The following is a 23,757-nucleotide window of genomic DNA, read 5'->3' as shown; positions in this document are numbered from 1 at the left end:
TAATCATTAATTTATTTTTTTTAGCTGGTATACTGAACATTGTGGGTCTGAATCCCATCAGGTACAATCTACTTTTTTTGTCTATATTGAAATGACGGAAATTGTTATTTTAAATCAAAGAATTGATTCAAATATTTTTTTTTATTTCTAATCTTCTGCTGCATCCATTTTATCAACATCATTTGCTTTTTTTTTACTTTGTTTTAATCCTTTTTCATTTGGCTCCTTTGTACATGTGATTTTGGAAACCTGGGCTGGATTCTCAGCAATATAAGGAAAAGATAATCGCTACTCACCAAAAAGATGGCACGCTGAGTAAAGACAGACACAATGAAAAGACATATACATATTAATTTTTGGTCAAAGCCTTCTTCAGAAAAGAAAATACACACACATTCATCCACACAAGCAAACACACTTCACACACACGATCCCATTCCGGTAGCATTCCTGTCCGAGCTGCCGGAGGTGGCGGTCAATGTGAGCACGAGGTGTACTTGCTTGTGTGAATGAATGTGTGTGTGGTGTTCTTTTTCTGAAGAAGGCTCTGGCCGTAAGCTAATGTGTAGTGTCTTTCAGTTGTGCCTGTCTGCAATTCAATGTGTCATCTTTACAGTGAGTAGCTCTACCTTTCCCTTATATTGATGATTTAAAATATTTTAATAGAGGGAAACATTCCACGTGGGAAAAATATATCTAAAAAGAAAGATGATGAAACTTACCAAACAAAAGCGCTGGCAGGTCGATAGACACACAAACAAACACAAACATACACACAAAATTCTAGCTTTCGCAACCAATGGTTGCCTCGTCAGGAAAGAGAGAAGGAGAAGGAAAGACAAAAGGATATGGGTTTTAAGGGAGAGGGTAAGGAGTCATTCCAATCCCGGGAGCGGAAAGACTTACCTTAGGGGGAAAAAAGGACAGGTATACACTCGCACACACACACATATCCATCCACACATACACAGACACAAGCAGACATTTTTTCCCCCTAAGGTAAGTCTTTCCGCTCCCGGGATTGGAATGACTCCTTACCCTCTCCCTTAAAACCCATATCCTTTTGTCTTTCCTTCTCCTTCCCTCTTTCCTGACGAGGCAACCATTGGTTGCGAAAGCTAGAATTTTGTGTGTATGTTTGTGTTTGTTTGTGTGTCTATCGACCTGCCAGCGCTTTTGTTTGGTAAGTTTCATCATCTTTCTTTTTAGATATATTTAAAATATTTTTATTTAGACAAGTAAGAAGTATGTCCGCATACAAGCAATACACCCGTTTCTCCACATTTATTCTCTGCACTGAATAACACTACAAGGTTGTGTAGCACAGTTCATATAGCACGACAAAATAGATGTTAAACTGAAATGGCAACGAAGTTCCACTTTTGAAAAGTAAAGATCAATTTCATTTTTGCATGCAGAATATGTTAAGACATGTTGTTGATGTTTCCAGTGATGGAAATGGTACATAATTTTTCAGAACTGCAAAAAACAGAAGTTGACAAAAAAAAATCTGTTGACAACCTTGTGTGACCAAGGATACAGGTGAACTTCATAATTAAACTATATTAAAATTACTGAATGACATCTTCACAAAGACCACCATATAGTAGCACGAATATTTTATTTATCAACACTTGGACAAGATCCGACTAATTATAGTGCACAAAGAAAGGTGCACTGGCCTCCCTCTCCTGGAATCTGTAGTACAGTGTTTTTATTCATATACTTAGTGTATAAACACAATTTCTCTGAGATATTACAGCTTGTTGCGACACTTATAAAATTTAGTTCTTATGGCAGGAAATATCTAAAAATTGACCAAACTGGGCATTCTGGCCTGAGCTGCCGGAGTTTGTGGTCATGTGTGAGTGAGGGATGCTCACTTGTGTGAACGAATGGTGCACGTTTCTCTTTTTCCGATGAAGGCTGTGGCTGAAAACTTACGTGTAAGTGCCTCTTAATTGTGCCCATCTGCAACTTAGTGCATTATTTTTATGGTAAGTAGCAATCTGTCTTTGCTTACATTGGTTATATTTCTACCTGGAGTTTCCATTGTTTGATTTAACTGATCAACTCAATTACATAAGTAAAAAAATGGCAACTTTTGAAATCTTGCTATCCCCCCTCCCAAACTCAACAAAATTTCTGCAGATGTTCATGCTCCATATATGAATGGAACAGAATACGTAGTACAGTGGGAAGTACTCACTGGTATACATTTCACAGTAATTTGCAGAGCATGTACTTAGTTGCCAATATTTCAACATAAGCATATTACCAATAGTCAGATGTTGAAACTGCAGAATTAATAGTGTTTACATATTGATGTCACAGTACAACCATTTATTACCTGACATATCCTGAAACAACTATACACTTTGCCACAAATTTAACAGCATACGTAGATTCAGCAATTTTCACTGTGGGCGAGAGAAATGAAGTAAAATCAAATGACATCAGCTTTTGTGCAAAAGACTGTCATCACAGTGGCACACACATCAATGGATTGTGCTTACGAAAGACACTGGTTGAAGAATTCAGATAGTGTCATTGCAATTAAAATCAGTGTGTTTTCTTTGACAATCAACCAATGTTCCCACGTGAAAAATAGGACTGAGACAAACTTTTAAGTTCAGTCCAAGAAAGGAGGAGCTCGGTGCATCCTGAGGGGCAACAAAGATAATAATATGAGTATGCCTCAGAATCTGCAGTCTGAAATCACAACTTTATAGGAAGTCACAAGTTTTGAACAAACTAAAAATTTAATAATCATTCACTGAACAGTATCTCATGTGCATTAAGAATGTTCTGTGGCTATCTAACTGTTTCAACCTTATGTCTATACTTAATGTAGTACATCATCTGCAAGACATGCAGATTCAAATTGGAAATTTTAGGCCTGGATTGTAACCTCAAAACATTGTGTATTCAAGTGAGGAAAGTGGCATTTGTCAATTTTGATGCTTATATTTTTTTTAATTTTTTTTTATTTTTTTTATTTTATTTTTTTATTTTTTATTTTTTTGTGGGTGAACACTAGCTATATACAAATTACTAGTACTGTTTACAGTTGTTTTTATGCCAGAAGGGTAGTGATTTTGCTATGTGAGGTGGTTTTCAAATGCAGTGTTTGTGGTCTCCACTGTTCAGTTCTTTTAAGTGTTCACAGTACCTTATTGAAAAATTTGTATTTGCCTTTCACACATATGCTGAATGACAGTCATTAAAGTTTGATTTGCATATACCTATTTTGCTGCACTTATTTGATGTTGTGCAGAGTGTTTCTAATTTGCTTTTCAATGTCACCACTGATCATCTTGAGTCTGGAATAGAATGTTTCTCTTTTCTCTCACAAATTCGTAAAACTTGTATAGTTGCTCCAATAACAGTACTCGCCACACAAAACAGATTCTAGCCTCTGTGAAAGCATAGATTCTAACCCTAACCCAACTTAACCTCCCTGACCTCATCAAAAACTGACAAAGGAGACCGAATGCACAGTGACCGAACTGTCAGCCAATGTAATTGGGTGACCTCTGGTGACTGTGTCGTGCCACTGTTGGTGATACTGACTACAGCCTAAGACAATGTATTGATCACCACACTTTCACACTTGACTGTTGATGGTTTTATCCCAAAAAATCTCCCAGGTGTTAGTAAATAAAATATTCATGGAGCTACATCCTACTGCTACTTATGTCATTCAAGAAATATTTATTGACTGTAAAACGTGATACTCAAATTTGCAAAATGTCATCAATGTTCTATGTCAGCAAATCGCTAGATCAATGTCAAGAAATGTGCAGTTGTGTACAAAATTAGTGCAGAATATTTACATTATGGCTAATGGGGATGTTCAGCAAGACAAGGAGCAGCACAAACATCCTGAATTTGTGATAACCAAGCATTTTCTTGACCATGCTGCCATAGGGTGTGAAACCTATGTTTCATGCAACACCCTGGATGAGAACTGAGCAGCCACGATGTGAAAACTTGCTTATTCACCAAATAAAATCTATAGAAAGTAAAATGAATTATCGAGGTGCAAAAACTGACAATCTCTGTTTTCTCGACTCATCAACAGGTACTCCTCACTGCTGTTATGCCCTACACCACAATACAAACATTGGAAAGAGTTACAGCATCCTTCCATGTTGTCATCAAACTAAGCCAAACTCCTGCAGAGGCTAAAGGCAAGTCCACCCTTGAAACTTCCTAGCAAGCTAAAGCTGTGTGCCAAACTGGCACTCGAACCCAGAATCTCGCCTTATTTCTATGGTTTTCTTATCCAACAGAGCACAGTTTCTGACAACAGCTCCTAATAAATTAAAACTTTTGCCACCAAGGACTCATCGCTGGACCTTAGCCTTTCCACAGCAATTTTTAACCAATTCCAGCAAACCCCATAACTCAGTATCTTTCTCCCACTCTCCCAAAGTACAAAGAGGAAAGTATACAGGGTAACACTGCTAAATGAGGATGAACTGTAAGACATGATACCAAAGGGGAAAAGGAACAAAAACAAAAGGTCATACAAACATATGGCTGCAAATGCCTTTCAAGGAAGTCACAACCATTTGAAGGTGAACATAAAAGATGTTTGACAGTGTGGGATTCAGTAATTGAAAGCACACACAAAAACACATCAGGTAATTGGGAATATTCTGTTGTACTAGTGTTTTAGCTCCATACTCCAGAGTTCAGTGAGCTGGACCATCATCATGCAATAATCACAATACTTTTCATATCACCACAGGTTCATCTTCCAGCATGGGAGACAGGACGCTCACAAGTGAGGCATCGCGGAAGAATGACTGAACCGGTGTCAACATTTTGCTGTCACCACACCGTTGAGATTCACTGTAATCCACATGTGGGAGTTGTGAAGGTTGTCGATGCCAACCCCCGTGTAGGTAGCCTCATCTGTGAATAGGATGGATGACAGAAATCCCAATACGGTGTTCACCTGTGAGAACAACCAGAGAGAAAACCGTTACTGCTGGGATAACTCCGTAAGTAATAAGGCCTGCACACCTAAGTGATACGAATAGTGACAGATGTTGTGGAAAATGTTCCACACGGATTTTGGGTTACTTCTTTCTGTCAGGCTACCCTCCTTGTGCTGGTACAGAGGTCATGATCTACACCTTTGATCTCCATTTTCAAGTGGGATTACCTGTCTTGGAACACATTTCTGGTTGTATGTCCATACAATCTTTTTTGCTCCTTATCCTCCCATGAATCATTTTCTACAATTTATCCACATTTAGCAAGATCACCCTATATACATTCTGTGAATGGCACACCTCACAGAAATGTTGTGCCCGAGAATGGCTTACCAAAAAGCGAGGAAGTCTTTTCAAGAATGTAACTTACTCTTCAGAGGTGTGTACACTGTGAAAGTAATTTGACACATTAAATATCGATATTTACCTTTCCTGAGCAAGAATCTGAACAAATAAAATTTCTAGCTCCTTCTCCTTCCAAGATCATGTTTAGATAATTCACTGCTAATGATACTGAAATAGAAATTCACTCTATGAAACTGTGAAGTTATGAGGAAACTGTATGTCAAGCCAGTATTTACCTTTAGGAGACAAAATTTTATTTCTGCTGATAAAAATGCTTAAAAAAAAAAAGAAAATACTAATCATAGTTTCTGAAACAATTAAATGTTGTTTCGTCCGATCATTGCCTCCTATCGTCCCAACAAGTGGGTTCTTCTAAACCTTGGCTCTGAGCGACTGTGACTTGCTTTCCAATCTACTGTTTTCCCCTGTGAAGAAAATAATTTCCTACCTTTAAATGTGTCCAACAGCAGTAATTGGAATTTTGCCTGGTGAAGATAAGTACTGGCTGGCCATTCTCTCTCCTTGTAATTTTATGGTTAAGTAACTACTAATCAGACATGAACTGTAGAATTCACCTGGTCATTGAATCTCAGGCATATTGGCCACCACCCACTACCACTTCTTATTTCTGATGCTTCACTGGCTGAAAGCCCTTGAAAACGCTAGTCGCGCGCACTGGCGATAAGTCATGTGATGAAAATGTTATGAAGTGTGTTCATAACCCTGATGACTATATAACATGGAGAATTACAACAATATAGAAAGGGTACATTGCTGCTCAGCACATAGAGGAAATGCTGAGTCACAGAAAGACACTATGGAAAGAATACTAGAAATATTTAAGCTTTTAGATAAAGTCCTTTTTCAGAAGTAGTACTCTCACATCCTCTCTTAGCAACAATAACAAAACAACATACACACACACACACACACACACACACACACACACACAGGTGACTTGTCTCCAGCCATTAAGACCTGACTGCACCCAGAGACAGTAGCCATATGAGTACGAGTTGTTGTTGGTGTTTAAATATGTGAGAGTTCTACTCGTGAGGCAGGACTTTGTTTGAAAGTTTAAATATTTCTAGTCTTCTTTTGGTTCTGCCTGTCTGTGACTCAACACCACCTTTATGTGGCGAACAGCAATCCATCCTTTCCATATTGTTGATCTCCCATCCTGGAATTTCCATTGTTTAGAATGGAGAATTCTGAGTTTTGGTCACATTTTGATTTATTTAAATTGATTACCTGTTTTGCTTCTACAGTTATAATTGGATCTTAAAAAGAGCGGTAACACACAGGATGCAAAGCACTACACTGAACTTACTTAACGCAATTCAGTTCACAACTAATTGCCCTACACACCACAGTCCTTTTTATGGTCTGATAATCGTTGTACAGTAAAAACCAGTAACTTCATTAATTTAATAAAAATGTCGCCAACACAGAATTCTTTGGTTTAAAGAACTAACATTGACAATAACCAACATGCTCAAGGCCTGACCAAAAAGAGGAATTCTACAAATGATATCCTGAATAATTTTATTGTGGTATAAACTGTCAGTTCTAAGCAGTAGAAAACAATATAAAGACACAAATCATTCTCTGTACATCCATCTACTGGTGGATATTAGGACAACACCTGCTATTTTTACAGCTTGTACAAAATAGATACGTGTTTCAAAGTTTTGCTGCTGACCTACAAAGTAGTCACCAGCATTGTGTATAACCCGATGCCAGTGATGTGGAAGTCATAGGACACTCTTAGCAGTGCCAGTTGTACTGACAGTTCGAGTGGTGTGGTCTATTGCCTGACGAATTTGTAGCAGTTCTGAAGTGAATGTTGTGAAGTGTTTCCTTCAGTTTAGAAATCGAGTTGAACTCACGAAGGCTTAAGTCAGGAGAGTGCAGTAGGTGGTATAGCACATAGCAGCCGCATAAGTGAAGCAAATCAGCAACAGCTTGCATTGTATGTGCTTGAGCATTGTCCTGCAAAATGATGGTCAGGTCCTGCAGAAAGTGTCATCACTTCTGTCTCCGAGCTGGTTGCAGGTTGTGTTCCAAAAATGAACAGCATACAGACAGAAGTGATGACACAATGGTCACACACGTACAGTGCAAGCTGTTACTGATTTGTTTGACTGTTGGGGCTGCTAAGTGCTATACTTCCTACTGCACTCCCCTGACTTAAGCCCTTGTGAGTTCAACTCGATTTCTAAACTGAAGGAAACACTTCACGGCATTCGCTTCAGAACTGCTACAAATTCGTTGGGCAATAGACTGTGCAGCTCGAACTGTCAACACAACTGGCACTGCTAAGAGTATCCTACGACTTCCACGTCGCTGGCAACGGGTTATACACAATGCTGGTGACTACTTTGAAGGTCAGTGAAACTTTGAAAAACTTATCTATTTTGTACAAGCTGTACATAAATAGTTGCCACTATTAAAGTTCCAACCCTTGTACATACAGCATCTTTACCCTGTCTATAACTCCAAGTGATTACATTGATATGAGAATCCCATATACAGTATGAAGGAGGCTCAAAACATTGGTGTCTGCTAAACAGAAACTAAGCTGATGTACTGCCGCAGTACACACCATAGGCGATAAGAAGCTGTAGTTTAGTGGACACCGATGTTTTGGACCTTCTACAGAAAGTTATACAACTCCCGGTATCAAAGTAATCACCTTCTGTCACAGAGAGGCCTGAAGATGGTGTACCTTGACACCGAAAACTTGTTACGTATGAATAAAATAAGTAAATGCAACTGACAGTGTTATCCCTACTACGTATAAGATACAAATAATTCCGTCCTTTACTCAACAGTATTTACACAAAAATGGGAATACACCTCGCCGACAAACAGTACAGTACTCACGGGCCAAAAATTAAGACTTGTTGCAAATGATCACTGAAAAATTCCTAGAACGTAAATTTCCTTATGTGATAGTAAATACAGTTCCACAGCTCTAAGGTGCAGAGAAGTTCCAACATAAATAAATTGTGAGCCAGAATAATACATAATTTATATGGAAATTCGTTTGAAATGTTGTGATACCGCACAGTGAAATGTCAGGAAAATGTCTTATCTCTACTAACCCAACAAGTGCACACATCTAACTGTAAGGCATTATCAAAAGGGGAAAAAATAATAAAGGAGGAAGTTAAAACCCATTGAAAATCAAATGAAAGGAAGTTTAGGGTTAAATACCCTGCCAATGAAGGGATTATTAGAACTCAGCACAATCTCAGGCAGGGCAAATATGAGGAAGGAAACTTGTCTTTTTTCTTTTCCCCCAAACAGTTCATCCTAATAAAAGCCATTAGCAACAATGGAAATCATTATGGCTGGACCACGATATGATCATATTTGTTCCAAAAATAAGTCTTCCATTGATAATGTGATGTATCTTACGTTTTGGTAGTCTTTGCACTGTCATTACTGCTGTCTTCTATCTGAAGACTGCGTGCTAGTCTATCTGTTAAAGTCACTTAATCTCTGAAAAAACTACTGCACCCTATATCCACTGGAACCTGCCTACAGAATTATTATACAGCTTTGGTCAGCTATCACAATCTTTACTGTTTCACACTTCCCTCCATTACCAAATTGACAATTCCTTGACATCTCAGGACAACATATTTCTATTTATGAGGAAAGCTTTTATTGGAATTGCTAGTTTGCATTCCATTCCTTTTTTGCTTCGATCATCACTAGTTATTTTGCTGTCCAAACAGAAAAACTCGTCTATCACTTGTGGTGTCATTTACTAATCTAATTAGCTCAGCATCACATAATTTAATCCTACTAAATTCCATTATCCTGGCTTTAATGCTATGTATGTTCATCTTATAATCTTCTCTCAAGACACTATCCATTTCGTTCAACAGATCTTCAACTGTCCTTGTCCAGAATTATGGCACAGGATAACCTTTGAACTTTAATTCCTCTTCAAATTTCTCTTTGGTTTCTGTTTACTGACTCATCTGTGCACAGATTGAATAACAAAGGGAATAGGTTACAATCATGTCCTACTCCTCAGTAACAGGGAAATTTGAATAAAATTTAATTATTACTTTGAAAAAATAATGTTGCATAATCAGTTTTTTGTTCGTTTGTAGGTACACGCCTGCAGTCCTGATACATGTTGAAATCCTCATGCCGCAGAACCGTAGCACACTGCTGGAAGAGCCAAAACTGAATGATGCAACCCACTTGTATAAAGTTGAGATGGGTGGCGTCATTTTGTTTCAGCTATTCTAACAGTGTGCTTCCGTATTGTGGCATGAGGCTTTCAATGTGTACCAGGACTGTAGACATGTAGCTGTAAACAAACAACAAATTAATTATATAACTTTATTTTTTAAGGTGATATTAAAAATTTTATGGTGATCCCTTCGTACTGCTTCCCTTTCACGTTTTTCGATTCCCATAACTAGGTCCAGGTTTCTGTATAAGCCATAAATAACTCTCACCAGCAATTTCCTGATTTCTAAATGTTTATTCCAATCAACATTGTCAAAAGCCTTTTCTAAACCTACAAATACTGTAAGCTTCGTGTTGCCTTTGGCCAGCCTGTCTTCTTGAGATAAGTCTAAGCATTGCCTTGCATGTTCTTACATTTTTATGGGACCCAAACTGATCATCCCCAAGATCGATTTCTATCAGTTTTTCCATTTTTATAGACTTAAAAAGAAATATAAATAATATAACAGACCCTAAGATAAACCGACGAAGAGTTACTACGATGAATAGCTGTGGATAAACATGTGAGGTGTAAGAGTACATTCCTGCAACATAATGTGTTTCAAATCAACTTTCTAAACACGTAGAGCATAAGGAAAAAGTGTCGAGTACCAGGAACAAGCAGACAGACAGATGTAGCCTCAACCACGACACCCCGAGACACAAGAAACTGTTCTCCCACCGTTTCGGTGACGGTTCGGGCACAGCAATCGCATGAGGAGCAGGCTGAGAGAGAGTACCTGAGGCCACGAATCGCTTCCTTGTGCGCCTGGAACATTTTCACATTGTTCATGTTGCTCTGCCAGTACTTGACGTAGCCTGCGTGGTCCCCAGTCACCATCCACACATCATTGTGCGACCACACCATCGTCCGCACTGGACTGTCGTGAGCCTGCAAAGAGTACGGTACATTCTTCGACATGTGACAAGAAAGAGAGATTAGTGCTAAATAAACTGTTGCTAGTGTGTGCGCTCACATACACACAACTTAAAAACATTTTTGAAATTTCGTTTTTGGAATGGGTAGATGGAGTCAGCTCCAACAAATACTACTATAATTATGTATTTCATACAACACTCATTCTCAATGGCAAACTTGGTTTTGTCTCTCATCGCAAACAAAATGTTATTTGACTGAGCAGATCCAAATCAAACTAGTGTGATATTTGATTTTGGGCTATGTATTAAGTGGGACAGAAAAAACACAAAGAATAACCGTACTTCCGAAGTGGCAATGTAGTGCCACTATGTGGCAACAGACAGACAGTGCAGGGCGTATAAAGACATGGTTGGCATTTTTGTTACATCAGAAGATATCCCCATTTTGAAATTACAAATTTTACTGAACCTATTTTTGTTGTATGTCTGAACAACTTTTACTTGTTCCTGTGGCTGCAAATGAAATTTTTTGATTTGCACATCACTTGTTTGTCGTTATTCCAAATCTGACAAGGATTCCTAGTTCTATCAATTTTTCTGTAAGATGTAAGCTCTTTCCATCCCTGCTGGAAATTCCTTTGTTATCCTTCTCCATTGCCATTCTGTCACTGTGCAATAATCTCAGATGTATGAGAAATATCGACAAAAACACATTTCCTATTATTATCACTGGAATGCAAGATCAATACTTCAATAACAGTGATAGATTGTGTCTCATACTAAATGGTTTTTTACAATATATTCACTATTACCATGAAGGATGAGACTACGAGAAAGTCAGCAAGAAATAAATCCTGAATATTTAAATATAAATAAGCACTTATAGTTTTCATAAAATTAAAAAAAATACCATGATGAATTCACTGCTATTACTTTCTTTCGAGTACATACCACAATACTACTTTTTTAATGACAACATCATTCACTTTCAGCTTTAATAGCTATTTGTTAATAATCTATACATATTATAAATTAGGTCCCATGCTGTGTTTATCTGTCTGTATATGAAGGTTAATTTCCAGAACTACTGTAGGGATTTTGATATAGTTGTCACTAAAAGATAGACTGATTCAAGAGGAAGGTTAGTGTACAGGATATCCTTAATTGAAGTTCCAGTTTCAAAAGGCTGTAAAAAGAGAACCACAGTTCAGAATGACATCAAATTTGAACAGCTTATTATTGATGCAGGTGCCATCATCATGGGGAGGGGAGGGAGAATAATAATAATAATAATAATAATAATAATAATAATAATAATAATGATAAATAAACAAACAAATTGGATCAATGGATGGTACTGTAAGCATCAGAATATGGAATATGCACACCAACAATGCATGGTGCACGGTTGTTCCTCAATTTGTGTCCGAGATGTCCACCATTACTGTCTCCATAAAGGACCGTACACTGCTGGTAAAACTCTTTTACAAGAACAGTGACTGTGCACCAGCAGCCCTGCAGGAGTTCCGGACACTCAAAGGTATGAAGAAAGGCATTGGTCCATTGTCTGCTAAGGATCTGGAGAAAAAAATTATAAAATTTGAAAAGATAGATTCTTTTTTTAAGTGAATGTGGCAAAGGGAGAGAAGCAGTAGATCCGATGCCTGTCGGAGATGTGACTACAGCATTGCAGGAGTGCTTGAGTAGTCGTGTGCAAACATGCAGTGCACAAGCCCCACATTGCTATTCATATAAAATCATGCACGTTCAGGACTTGCTACCTGCTGACCTGCTAGCAAGACAAACGTGCTCCTTGGAATTTCCTCCTTGCATGGAAGCGGACAATGAAGCGATGGAACATTCTGTGGACAGATGAAGCCCATTTCTATCTCCAGGGACATGTTATTATGCAAATTGCAGAATATCGGCAATGGAAAATCTGCACATACATCAACTAATACCACTTTTCATTCTGCAAGGGTGGAGATGAGTCTTGCGGGTCCTGTTACTTATACTGTCACTGGTAAATGCTATGAGAGTATTTTGTACACCAATGTCATTCCAACTGTTCTGCAACATAGATGTGTGAATAGGGTCATTTTTATGGAAGATGGCACTCCTCCACACATTGCACCGCCAGCATAACGGCTGCTGCAGAGGCATTTTAGAAATGCCAGAATTATCGGCCATTACTTCCCTACACAGCCTGACTGCCCAGATAACCTAATCCTAACCTGTGTGACTTCCGGCTGTGGGTTTATTTGAAAGATATGTTCAGTGCTCCAATTACATACATAGCTGAACATAAGGCAAGCAATGCATCTCACATGCTGAATGTGACCCCTGATCTGTTGTGGAACATGCTGTTTCTCGTTTTCAGCTTATGGTAGAAAAAGGAGGACAGCATATTGAACATGTCTTATGTCAGTCTTACAACAATTAGAAACTGATGTATTTTTACTTTTTGTGAGATTTTTGGCTCCAGGACAATTAAAAAGTGATGTTATTTTGCTTTTTATGTGGTTTTCTGGCCCCACAATTTTAGGCCTCAGGGCAATTAAAAAAAGATTTTTGCCATTTTATGTGGTATGGCCTTGCAATGGTGGACGAGCTTATATGACACACAGGGCCACAACTGTTGACTACTGAACTTGTGCAGTCATGCACGCTAAACAGTATGGATCGTGTAATGTGCAACTCAAACCATAGCTGATGTAGTGTGATTCATATTTCATTTGCAGCTGACCCCAATTACGTTAAGATGCTTACAGTGGCATCAATTGGAAAACTCTTCCCTGCCCCCCCCCTCCCCCCCTTCCCCCATGCGGTGATTATATGCTGTTCAAATTTGATGTCATTCTGAGCAGTGCTCTTCTTTCTACATCGTTTTGAAACTGGAACTGGAGGAAAACCTACACATAATTGCCATACGCCACTTAAGTCCTTTGGACATAGACATTTGGTGCTACTTGTGTGAAGGCAGAGTGGGTCACTATCAACAAAAATAAATAAATAATTACAGAAGAAGGTGGACAATGAAGCCATTTCAAAAATTCACAGGTACATGATAAATTCTGACACGCACACAGCATTCTGTCACACACATTCGTGCAATGGAAGCCTAATCTGGAACGAGAGTCCATAGACAGTAATGAAGGCTCCTGGGTTAGTGAGTGCATTGCAGTTAGTTGCCACCAAGCAACAAATGTCACAACAATTCATTGCCTTCTTCGACTAGTCTTTTAAGAGGCCACAAACGATTGTTTCCAAAGCATAGTCTAAAAGATTTGTAACAAAATGACAAAGATATTTATTTTTGTCAACAAATAGTTCTACTAACCACAGAGTTTTTCAGAATTCTCTGAGACTTCTCTGACTATTCTAGTAGATTTTACCTCCCTGTGAATATCCAATTTTTTAGGTTTTCCACACAAGTCAGCACCCCGTCTGAGTACTGTGTCTACATAGGTTATTCTTAGTCACTAGATCAGTTGATAAGAACAGATATCTAAATATCAGTTACAACTTATTCACTATGATTCCCCTGCCCTACTTATCTGCATTTTGCTGCCCCTGAAGCACATACTGTTAAACAGAACACTGCTCTAAACCAAATTGCGGCCATTCTATGAATTGGTGCATAAAAACAACATTAAAAAAACATTCTGTTTGCAATGAGAAACAAATCAACATTCCTGAATGAATTTTCACTCTGTAGTGGAGTGTGCACTGATTTGAAACTTGTGGCAGATTAAAAGTGTGGCAGAATGGGACTCGAACCTGGGACTATCACCTTTTGTGGGCAAAAGCTGCCGACTGAGGGGCAGGTCATAAGTCATGGTCGGATAGCTCAGTGGGTAAAGCTCTTGCCCGTGAACAGTGAAGGTCTCAGGTTCGAGTCCCGGTCTTGCATGCAGTTTCAGTCTGCCACAAGTTTCAAATCACCATTGCCCACCTGCTGCATGTCATATGCAACAATGATGATGATGATGATGATGATGATGATGATTGCTTTGTGGGGTGCTCAATTGCGCAGTCATCAGCACCTGTACAAAGTCCCAACTTTTACACAGTCGAATTTCTTGACACAGTTCAGTCTAGCCACTGTCACAAATAATGATGATGATGAAATGATGAGGAAAACACAAACATCCAGTCCCTGGGCAGAGAAAATCCCCAACTCAACTAGGAACCGAACCCGGGTCCCTGTGATCCAGAGGCAGCAACGCTCGCCACTAGACCACGAGCTGCGGACATGCAGCAATAATGAGAAGAATTTGTTTGGGCTGACTACCTACATATTGCAAAAATGCCTGCCTAAACACCAGGGACAGTACATCTACTGGTTCTTAGAAGACACTCACTTTCTGCATCTATACGGTCAAAAAACAGCTACTATGAAGAAAAGCAACCACTCTTCCTCTTGCATTACTCAAGTGCTGTTCATATCTACTAAATCGTACAAATTTGTCTAACTACGCCAGTAAAAAGTGTTGTTTGTCATTTGCTTGTGAAAAGATATGATTTATAGATTGTGACAATCAATTAATCATACAATGCAGATTTGCACAGCTGGTATTTGCCGATTTTTGTTTTATGGCATTAGATCATGATCCAAGGCATATTTCTCTGCTGGTGACATCATCAGAGGATTTAACAACTCAGATAGCAGTTACAGTCTCAATATTTATATACATCCATGCAACAGTTAGTTCGTGATGTCATCGAACCACTGCCTAATATCGCAAACTCATGCTGCCATGTGTTGGGGAGCTTGTAGTGAGGAAGAAATTCAGAAGTATAAAAACAACATTAACAGAAAAGGAGGATTTAAATTAAACAATTTGTGGGCAAAACTCTTCTGCAGTACAAGATCCACAACACTTCTCGGCGCAACTTCAAGTTTGAGGCGGCAGTCTGACGAAGTGTGGTGTGGATATGTATAAATAGTTTGGCTTGTTGAGGTTTTTTTGGTGCTGTACCTGTTTTCTGAGTTCTTATATCCTCTTATAATGTCACCAAAATTGGAAAATGAAACATGAGGCAGATAAATATGCCTTGGACTACAGCCTAATATCCATAAAACACACATAAAAAAAAATGACAAACTATCAGTTAGCCTGTTGATCCTTCCGAGGTGGACACAACTGGATAGGCAATGTGATTTGCATATTCTCCATGGTCTTCATCTGACTCGTCACTGTCATTCTTAACAACTTTCTTTGCATATGAAATGTCTATTATCATTCCATAACTGCAATACAAAGTATGATACGTCAAGCATCTCGGCTTTACCTCTGCACAACACTAAATCTTTCTCAGCCTCCTTCAACATTCCAGCCATAAAAGTTGAGAACAAACTGTCCAGTAAGCTTCTTATTATGCAAAACTGCTCTGCACTCCGGAGTAGATTAAAGGTTTACCTGTTATTACTGATGCTTGCCCAAAGCAGTTTTAAATGCCCAAAATCTGGGCATTTATAAAAAAAAGTACTTTTTAAAGTTTTTACTTTTAGAATGTATAATTTACCAGTTACAGGACTGGAGTAGGTGGTGGTGGGAGGATGCATGGGGCAGGTTTTACATCGGGGGCGGTTACAAGAGTAGGAGCCAGAGGGTAGGGAAGGTGGTTTGGGGATTTCATAGGGATGAACCAAGAGGTTACGAAGGTTCATCCCTATGAAATCCCCAAACCACCTTCCCTACCCTCTGGCTCCTACCCTTGTAACCGACCCCGGTGTAAAACATGTCTCATGCAGCCTCCCACCACCTACTCCAGTCCTGTAACCCGGAAGGTGTACACGATCAAAGGCAGAGCCACATATGAAAGCACCCACATGATTTCCCAACTGACCTGCCTACACTGTGAAGCTTTCTATGTGGGAATGACCAGCAACAAACTGTCCATTCGCATGAATGGACACAGGCAGACAGTGTTTGTTGGTAATGAGGATCACCCTGTGGCTAAACATGCCTTGGTGCACGGCCAGCACATCTTGGCACAGTGTTACATCGTCCAGGTTATCTGGCTACTTGCCACTAACACCAACCTATCAGAACTCCGGAGATAGGAACTTGCCCTTCAATATATCCTCTCTTCCCCTTACCCACCAGGCCTCAACCTCCACTAATTTCAAATTGCCACCGCTCATACCTGTCATTCAACAACATCTTTGCCTCTGTACTTCCGCCCCGACTGACATCTCTGCCCAAACTCTTTGCCTTTACATATGTCTGCTTGTGTCCGTATATGTGCAGATGGGGGTGTGTGTGTGTGTGTGTGTGTGTGTGTGTGTGTGTGTGTGTGTGTGTGTGTGTGTGTGTTTTTCCCCCCTAAGGTAAGTCTTTCCGCTCCCGGGATTGGAATGACTCCTTACCCTCTCCCTTAAAACCCACATCCTTTCGTCTTTCCCTCTCCTTCCCTCTTTCCCGATGAAGCAACCGTTGGTTGTGAAAGCTTGAATTTTGTGTGTGTGTTTATCAACATGCTAACACTTTCGTTTGGTAATATTAATAAAAGATGCTGTGAATTATCAAACGATAAAGTGCTGGTAGATAGACACAATAAAAAACATACAAACACACACACAAATTTCAAGCTTTCGCAACCCATGGTTGCTTCATCAGGAAAGAGGGAAGGAGAGGGAGCCCACATCCTTTCGTCTTTTGTCATTCCCTTGAAATTTGTGTGTATGTTTGTGTGTTTTTTATTGTGTCTATGTACCAGCGCTTTCTCGTTTGGTAAGTCACAGCACTTTTTTTGTAAATATATTTTTCCCATGTGGAATGTTTCTTTCTTGCTGTACCAAAGGAGAGTGCCCGTTGCTCTCTCTCTCTCTCTCTCTCTCTCTCTCTCACTCACACACACACACACACACACACACACACACACACACTCATGGACACCACGTTAAACAGCTGCGTAGTGATAATCTAGTATTAAAAAAAGCCATTATCATTAGGTCATCGCTTTGCATACACACTTTATAATCTGTGCTAAATCTCAGAATATTATTGGAGATTATATTCGAATATAAAATATCAGCCCATTTTTTTTTATAAGTGCTGCTTATCAATTAATCTTTAAAATGCATAAATGCCTGGGTATTTATGAATTTTGGGCATTTGCCCACCCATTTATCCTGAGCATCTGTCCAAACTTATAAATTCCCAGGCATTTTAGGCCACTACCTGTTGTTATTTGTCCATCCTCCTTCCCAGCCTGTGTCCGCTGTTTCTTTCTGCCAACCAGTATTTGTGTCACACAATAACCACACCTCCTTCATCAATATAATATGCTAACTTTATTATAGCTCAATCATCTGCTGACCAACCAACATCTCCACATTTGATCTTATTTGTGCTGCTGCCATACATTTCTTCTTCCTCAGATATTTCTGCTTATGCAGGTAATTCATGAAGCTTCTTCCATCCTTCTCTTTTTCCTCACAGTCTACCATTCAGCATTCCTCCCATTCTAGCCCTCTCAGATTCACATCATCCTTCACCTGGCCTCTCCATCTTGTTTGAGGTCTTCTCCTAGGTTCCATCCATTCCAGGGTTCTTCTTGGTAGTCTTTCTTTTCCCTTTTGGTTAAAGCAGCTAAACCATTTCACCCTATTCCTCTCCACACTTCCATTTAGTGGATCGATCTGAGGTGCATTTAGTGTCATTTCAGTTTTTATACCGTCCTTTCTCATCTCGCGCAGGAACCATTGTAGAAAGAACACCTTTGTCACTTGTATTCAATTCAGATATTTGTTTGTCCAGTTCCAACATTCTGATCCATGGGTCAAAATTAGTAGATGATTTGTATATCAAGATCTATGCTTTGGCAGGTGTTTTGCAATTCCTGATTGTGCCTGATGGAAAATAACAAAATTTTTGGGCAGTTTTCTATCCTTTCTAAAATTTGTTCTGTGTTGCTTCCTTTCTTGGTTAAATTATTTTCTTTATATTTGAAAGCACCTACTTCTTTAATAATTTTTCCATTACAACTTACAACATTAATTTCTTTTATTTCCCCTGCTAGTTTTCATTACCTCACTTTTCGATACATTTACTTTAATGCCTGTTTTCTCAACTACCCTCTTCCAGTTTCTGCTCACTGTCTTCACATATCACCATATCATACACATACGCTAAGATTTCCTTATCGTCTGGTGTTGATCTGTGGCAAACTTTCCTTATGATGTTATCTGTGGCTATATTGAAGAATGTTGGTGAGAGCACACTTCCTTATCAAATCCCTCAGTTTGCTCTAAACTATTTGGATTGTTTGCCATCTATTGTAACACGATTCAGGCAGCTGTTAACATTGTTTCTGGTTCTGAACTGCATTCATTTTGACAGTTCCAGTCTATTCAGAACTTGCAGCAATTCTTCCCTTCTAACAGCATCATAAGTCTTTTGTAGTTCTATGAAAAATCTCTTTTAAATGTTTGCAATAAGAACGTACAAAAGAAATTGCTTAACACGCTATTATAAATACTGACATTTTTTAAGTATCTTATATTCATTTGTGTAACTATTATCATCATTTCTTCCCTCTCCCCCACTTTGACCAACTAGGGACAGAAACTTCAATTCCTTAATCTGCTCTTTCCTGTTCCTCCAACATTCTTTCAATTGTCAACATTCTTTCTGCAGGGCACTTTCTATCTGTCATCTTACTGCTTCTGCCTCGGAATCAATCTAAATACAACACCTTCATTCTGAAAATCTCTCTTTCTGCTGCTGCTTCTGCTTTTAATGTTGCTTTTTTCTTAATATTTTTTAACTTCTTGGCTCCAGTGTCTTATTAACCAGTAAACCCCCCATTCTTTAAACAATCAAACTCCCAAGTGTAAAACAGCTTTGACAGTCATTACTTTACAAATGAGCTAAATATTTGCCTTTAAGTATGCAAGGCAGATAAAGTTTAGGTAAGTTTTGAAATTATGATTAAAGTTTATTGGAAGTTACTAAGTGCTCTATTTATGAATCACTGGATAAATATAAACTGGACAATTTGCACTCCATTTTAAGCAAAAGCTAGTTTTTCACACATCTCAGTGTTTATGATGTCATTTCTCCGGAACTGTGTGTCATACAATGATATAATTTTGCTGGTGCACTCAGTGGTATACATGGGTACTGCCTGCAAAATGTGTTGTGAACAGAATTAGTACTAAAGAAGCAATAAATTAAAATGTCACACCTCTTGCTGACTGAATGAAATGCAAAGATGTTGTAAGCGATCAAGTTTTTTTTTCTTTTCACCATTTTCTTGGGCATGTCAGTAAGAACAAGTTTCATGAAGGTTTGAAATTATGTGTAAACTTTGTAACAATATTTTAAATTCGATCAATAATTGCGCGAAACATTGAAAATCAAATTTTTGTTGCCCCTACACTGTAATTGGTACCATGCAGGGAGAACACACGAGGCAAGTGGGAATGTTCCATCTGTAGTGTTGTTTTAGCCCCATTTTCAAGAGGGCAGTGACTGGAGCACCAAATGCACATCTTCTGGAAGACAAAATGGGTTCATTTGTAGAAGTGCAGATATGCCTTGCCTGTGATACCTTTTGGAAGGATGACTGGTCACCAATAATCCCTGCCCACACACTGAAGCTGAACCGCCAATGATGATTTACTGCCACCATTCCATGGGGATTTTCTGCGAACCACATGTTAGTGTTGTGAAGATTAATGGTTCTGCCCCTAGTAAAGATAGCCTGATTTGTGAATAGCATAGATAACAGAAATCTCAGCACAGTAGCGGCTGTGTGGTGAACCAGCAACAAAGCTGTAGCCATGGAGACAAGTTTGTAGCTAATAAAGACTGCATGTGTTGTAAGTAATACGGATAGTGGCAGTTGTGGTGGAGAATGTCCCACACAGTCATTTGGCTTAACCCGTGCTGGTGGCCACCTGCCGTGTGCTGATAGTAGAGACTGTCACAGATCTTTTATCTCCACGTTGAAGAGGATATTCCTCCCTTGGAAAACATTTCTGACCATGTGTCCATATAACTGTTTTTGCTCGTTATCCTTTTAGGGATTGTTTCCTGCATTCTTCACCACTTAGGAAAATCACCCAGTATAAATGTCCAAAGAATATGCCTTCTTTTACTTACTGTTTCACAAAGTGGGGAAAAGATAGATCGCTACTTACCATAAAGATGGCACGTTAATTCGCAAGGAGGTGGAACTGAAAGACACTTACTTACACATTAGCTTTTGGCCACAATTTTTGTCAGAAAAAGAAACACATCCACATTCATTTACACAAGCAAGCACATCTCATGCACAGGACTGACATGTCCGGCAGCTCTGGTCCAAGTTTCCGGAGATAGTGGTCACGTGTTAATGACGTGTGCTCGCTTATGTGAATGGATGTGGTTGCTTTTTCTTTTTTTGATGGAGGCTGTGGCCGAAAGATAATGTGTAAGTATCTTCCAGCTGTGCCCGTCTCTGACAATGTTTCGTCTTTACAGTAGGTAGCAATCCATCTTTTTCTTACACTGTTGATATTCGAACCTGCAGTTTTCACTGTTTGTTTTTTCCGTATAGTCTGTTCTTTTTTGATACATTTCACCAGCAATAGTGCTTCTTAATTTTCAGGGCTCTGTGCTTCTTATTTGACCTAAAATTTTCCTTGTGATACATCTCTCCAATATTTTTAGTTTGTTTACATTATAATTCAGTGTTGGGCATTTGTTTGGACTGGGTCATTCTGGTTTCATTATTGTATTGTAATTTCTTGATGTCCAATTTTTACTGTAACTACTTTTTGTTATCCCATATGTCCTTCCCATCTTGTGAATGATTTCATTTTCTTCTAATGCATTTTACTGATTTCTCTCTTGTACATATTATTTGCCCTTTTCCATTTGACCAATGTTAGTCTAAAATACTGGCGAATCTTTCTTGTGTCTGTGATAAATTTGGCTTTCTCTGCAGAAATTTTATCCTGGTCTATTGTCTATCTGTTCCAAAACACTGCCCCGTATTTCTGCGTCTGCTATATGTTCAGACAACACAGCAAAATCGCTAACAAATCCCAGGCAATAAAGTATTTGTTTCTTACCAATTTCACTGGTGATATTTAATCTTGTAATTTTTCATTCCAAATTCATACTGTTTTTCCCCCTCTAACAAACAGTTAAAGATAACTAGAGATTAAATTGCCATCTAGTCTTACACCTATATTTATTTTAAAGAGTTTACAAATTCCCTCCATGAACTTTTTTACATTTCAGACAGCTTCTGTAATCATCATCATCATCATCGTCATCATCATCATCATCATCATCATCATCGTCATCATCATCATCATCATCATCATCATCATCATCACCACCACCACCACTACCACATCACCGTCGTCATTATTATTTTACTGTTCAAGTATTATGCACATCATGAAAGAGGTATGGTTAAATGTAGCAGTGGGCTTGATCAGTTTAATCTTTTTATGCGAAATAAACGCATAAATACATAATGAATAATGCAGATGAAGAAATGGGAAATACTCCCAGCACATTGTCAATCTCAATTCAAACCAGCAGAGTCCTGAAGCTAGCGCACAGCGAAGCAGTGAGGATACTGTAAACCAACCCACCTGCAATATTGTCTCAAAGTTGAACGTGAGTCCATTCCACAATGTGAACTCTCCACTGGATGCTCCTGTGACCAGTCTGCGCCCCTCCGGTGTCCACGCCATGCAGAATATGGGACACCTGGAAAACAGCACACACTGAACTATAACAGACCAAAGTACTGAGCCACTGAGTAATTTCTTGACATTTGCATTGTTAATGTTACTGGAGAACATACTTCACAGCAAATTCAAACAAATTAAGCTGTTACTAAAACAGAGATACAAGTCCAGCATGACCAAATTGCACAGAGACCATGCTTTTATTGAAATACAGTGCTTATTGTAGGAAGGAGGGTGACTGACTAAATTGCTCTCTATCCTCGAGGTATATATAAAAAAAGATAATCATTCTGATTTTTATACCATTTAAACTTAATTTCTAACAATTTTCATTATAACTATAATTAACAAAGAAGCAGATGGCTCAGTTACTTATATCATTTTTATTTTCTTCTCCTTAGTTTTCCTTTTTCCCCTACATTTTGCACCAACCTACACAATGAATCATTGTGCCTTCTTAGTAATGACATATCATTTAACAACCACATGATGATTATAAGTTTTCACTTACTAATACCACAAAATTCATTCTCTAACCCAGTGGTTCTCAGCCTTTTTCAACTCAGTGCCCCCACTTGCTGTCTTGGAAGGGTTTTCAGTGTGGTTGAGAACCACAGCTTTAATCAATGTCTACTATTCAAAACGTTTATTTGCTTGCACATTTTAAAAAAAAAAAAAGAAGAAATAATTGTTTTCCCTAGCTGATAAGAAAACCAAATGATTTACTTTTATAGTTTCTTATACTCCTAGTACTTTTAAACTTTTATTGTGTTAAATAAAACAGCCATTCTTAATAATTTTAAAACCATATCACTCCGCTAATGTGATTTTTTCCCACGATGTCATCATTTGGTGACTACTGCAATTCCTGAGCAACAATGAACAATTGCTTAAAAAATGGGGCTTGAACTATAAATAATTATAAAACTTAGAAAATACACAGAACAACAAGAGATTGTCCTTCCACCTGAAAATTTGTATGCTACATGACTTCCATGCACAACACAAATTTACAGAGTTCTAAAGTAACTGTAAAATAAATAGCAAGCACACATATTACAGAATTATATGATAAAAGAGTAGTTGTGGGACAACATATTTTCAAGGCAAGACACAAAGGAATGAGAAATCCATCCATACTTACCTACAATTAATCATCATCAATTGTGCATGCTTGCAACTGTAAACACGACTGTGTAAGTATGTTCTACCACCACTTCTGCATCATTTTATAGCACCACAGTTATGTTCATCTCCAAGGATAGAGGGAGGAAAGTATGGCAGTTAGAAAATCTGATTCTCTTGCAAGTTCAAAAATAGGGATTGAAATCATATCAAGCAACTTGTCTTCCAAGTACGTTAACTTCTGTAATATAATAATAAAACAGAAATTACCTAAAACCTTTTCGAAGTACTTCAATTACAACAACTTTGTGATCAATGTTTCAGGGGGGCAGAGCAGTACGGGTCAGCCAATCACCACACACTCATTCTTAAGTGCTGCAAGAGCAGTTTGCTTGTTTCATAGGTGCCAGTCAAGCGTGACTAGCTGTTTACTGGCAACACTGC

The 23,757-nt window shown here is 38.6% G+C and overlaps 1 protein-coding gene across 1 annotated transcript in view; it reads right to left on the bottom strand.

Moving 5' to 3' along the window:
• Positions 1-23,757, bottom strand: part of LOC124553499 (pre-mRNA 3' end processing protein WDR33) — a 180,316-nt gene that overhangs the window by 150,113 nt on the left and 6,446 nt on the right. Inside the window, exons 3-4 of the mRNA XM_047127353.1 lie at positions 22,090-22,207; positions 10,346-10,497 (exon numbers count right to left, since the gene is read on the bottom strand). Coding sequence (XP_046983309.1) covers positions 10,346-10,497; positions 22,090-22,207 — 270 coding nt within the window. The remainder of the gene's footprint in view (positions 1-10,345; positions 10,498-22,089; positions 22,208-23,757) is intronic.

This window comes from Schistocerca americana, chromosome 11 (assembly GCF_021461395.2).
Source record: "Schistocerca americana isolate TAMUIC-IGC-003095 chromosome 11, iqSchAmer2.1, whole genome shotgun sequence".
In the NCBI taxonomy this organism is placed as follows: domain Eukaryota; kingdom Metazoa; phylum Arthropoda; class Insecta; order Orthoptera; family Acrididae; genus Schistocerca; species Schistocerca americana.
The sequence above is the reverse complement of the archived record's forward strand: the minus strand, read 5'-3'. Positions and strand labels throughout refer to the sequence as shown.